The 1,201-nt window shown below is 63.4% G+C and overlaps 1 protein-coding gene across 1 annotated transcript in view; it reads right to left on the bottom strand.

Moving 5' to 3' along the window:
- LENG9 (leukocyte receptor cluster member 9) overlaps positions 1-1,141 on the bottom strand; it is a 4,363-nt gene extending 3,222 nt beyond the window's left edge. Inside the window, 4 exon segments of the mRNA XM_014528005.2 lie at positions 1-4; positions 7-140; positions 306-708; positions 783-1,141. The exon segment at positions 1-4 is cut by the window's left edge and continues 501 nt beyond it. Coding sequence (XP_014383491.2) covers positions 1-4; positions 7-133 — 131 coding nt within the window. The 5' untranslated portion in view covers positions 134-140; positions 306-708; positions 783-1,141.
- Positions 1,142-1,201: the final 60 nt, after the last annotated feature.

The following is a 1,201-nucleotide window of genomic DNA, read 5'->3' as shown; positions in this document are numbered from 1 at the left end:
CCAGGAACAAGTGGCAGAGGGCTCTGGGCTCCAGAGAGGGGTCAGCAACCCCCTGGGCCACAGTGTCAGAAACCGGAGTATCAGCTGCAGGGGGCATGGGGTCCTCCCCAGGGGCGGGAGCTCCTTCCTCCATTGACTGCCTGTAAGAGAAACAGAGAGCAGAACACAGGACCTGTGCCCCCAGGTGACACCAGCCCTACTCCAGCCCCACGGTGGGGCACCGGCCAGCCCCTGGGGGGTCAAATCCAACTCCTCCCCTAGTTCTTAGCCAGCAAAACCAAGCCACAATCCAGCCCTAGCATTACCTCCGCCAGGGCCCAGCTCTGGTATTCAGACAGGCCGGGGCCAGCGTCCCCCAGTCCCGGTGTGCTCAACCCCACGGAAGTGTTGCCGGCAGCCACAAGCCTGGCCTGGCCTGCCCCGTCCGCCACCGCTCCTCTCCCCGGGCAGCACCCCCTGCCACCGCACCCTGGGCAATAGAAGATGCTGCAAAGGATTGTGGGAATGGAGCTGCTGTACTACGGTGCTGCCAGCAGAGGGCAAATGTCCCCTGCTCAGCGAGGCACAGCGGCCATTAGCCACACCCAGGCCTGGCTGGGAACCCAGGTGTCCTGGCTCCTGCCCCCATCCCCCAGCTCTCGCCCCCTGCCCTGCTCCCTGGTGTGGGGCAGGTCCTGCGCAGCCTGGCTGTCAGTCCCAAGCCCAGCTCTGGGAGGGAGTGAGGCCATGGGCTGGAGCCCACGGCCTCACTCCCTCCCAGAGCTGGGCTTGGACCCAGGCACCTGGGCTCCCCAACACACACACGCTGTCAGCCGCATGGTACTGCTGCATCACCTACTGCTGTCACCATCACCCTGGCAGAAGGAAAAAGTGAGATAAGGGCCACACGTCCTGAATCCAGTGCACACTCCTCCCCCCATCTTCCAGAGCTGAGGGAACCCAGCTGTCCTAGCTCCTAGCAGTCTCCTGCCACCCAACTCAGACCCCATGTCTCTCTGGGAGCTGGAAGCAAACCCAGGCATCTGGGCGCTCACATCCTGGCCCCCAGCTCTAAATCCTAAAGCCCAAAGGCATTAGGCAGGATTGAGGACACCTCCTTTAGCAATTCAGGGACACTCCCTCCCCCAACACACACATGCAACCCCGGGGCTGGATCAGAGCTAGTCCCTGCCACCCCACCCCCACCCCCTTAAGAGGACAC

The sequence above is a fragment of the Alligator sinensis genome, unplaced genomic scaffold (assembly GCF_000455745.1).
Source record: "Alligator sinensis unplaced genomic scaffold, ASM45574v1 scaffold647_2, whole genome shotgun sequence".
Taxonomy (NCBI): domain Eukaryota; kingdom Metazoa; phylum Chordata; order Crocodylia; family Alligatoridae; genus Alligator; species Alligator sinensis.
This window is presented reverse-complemented; position numbering and strand designations above follow the sequence as displayed.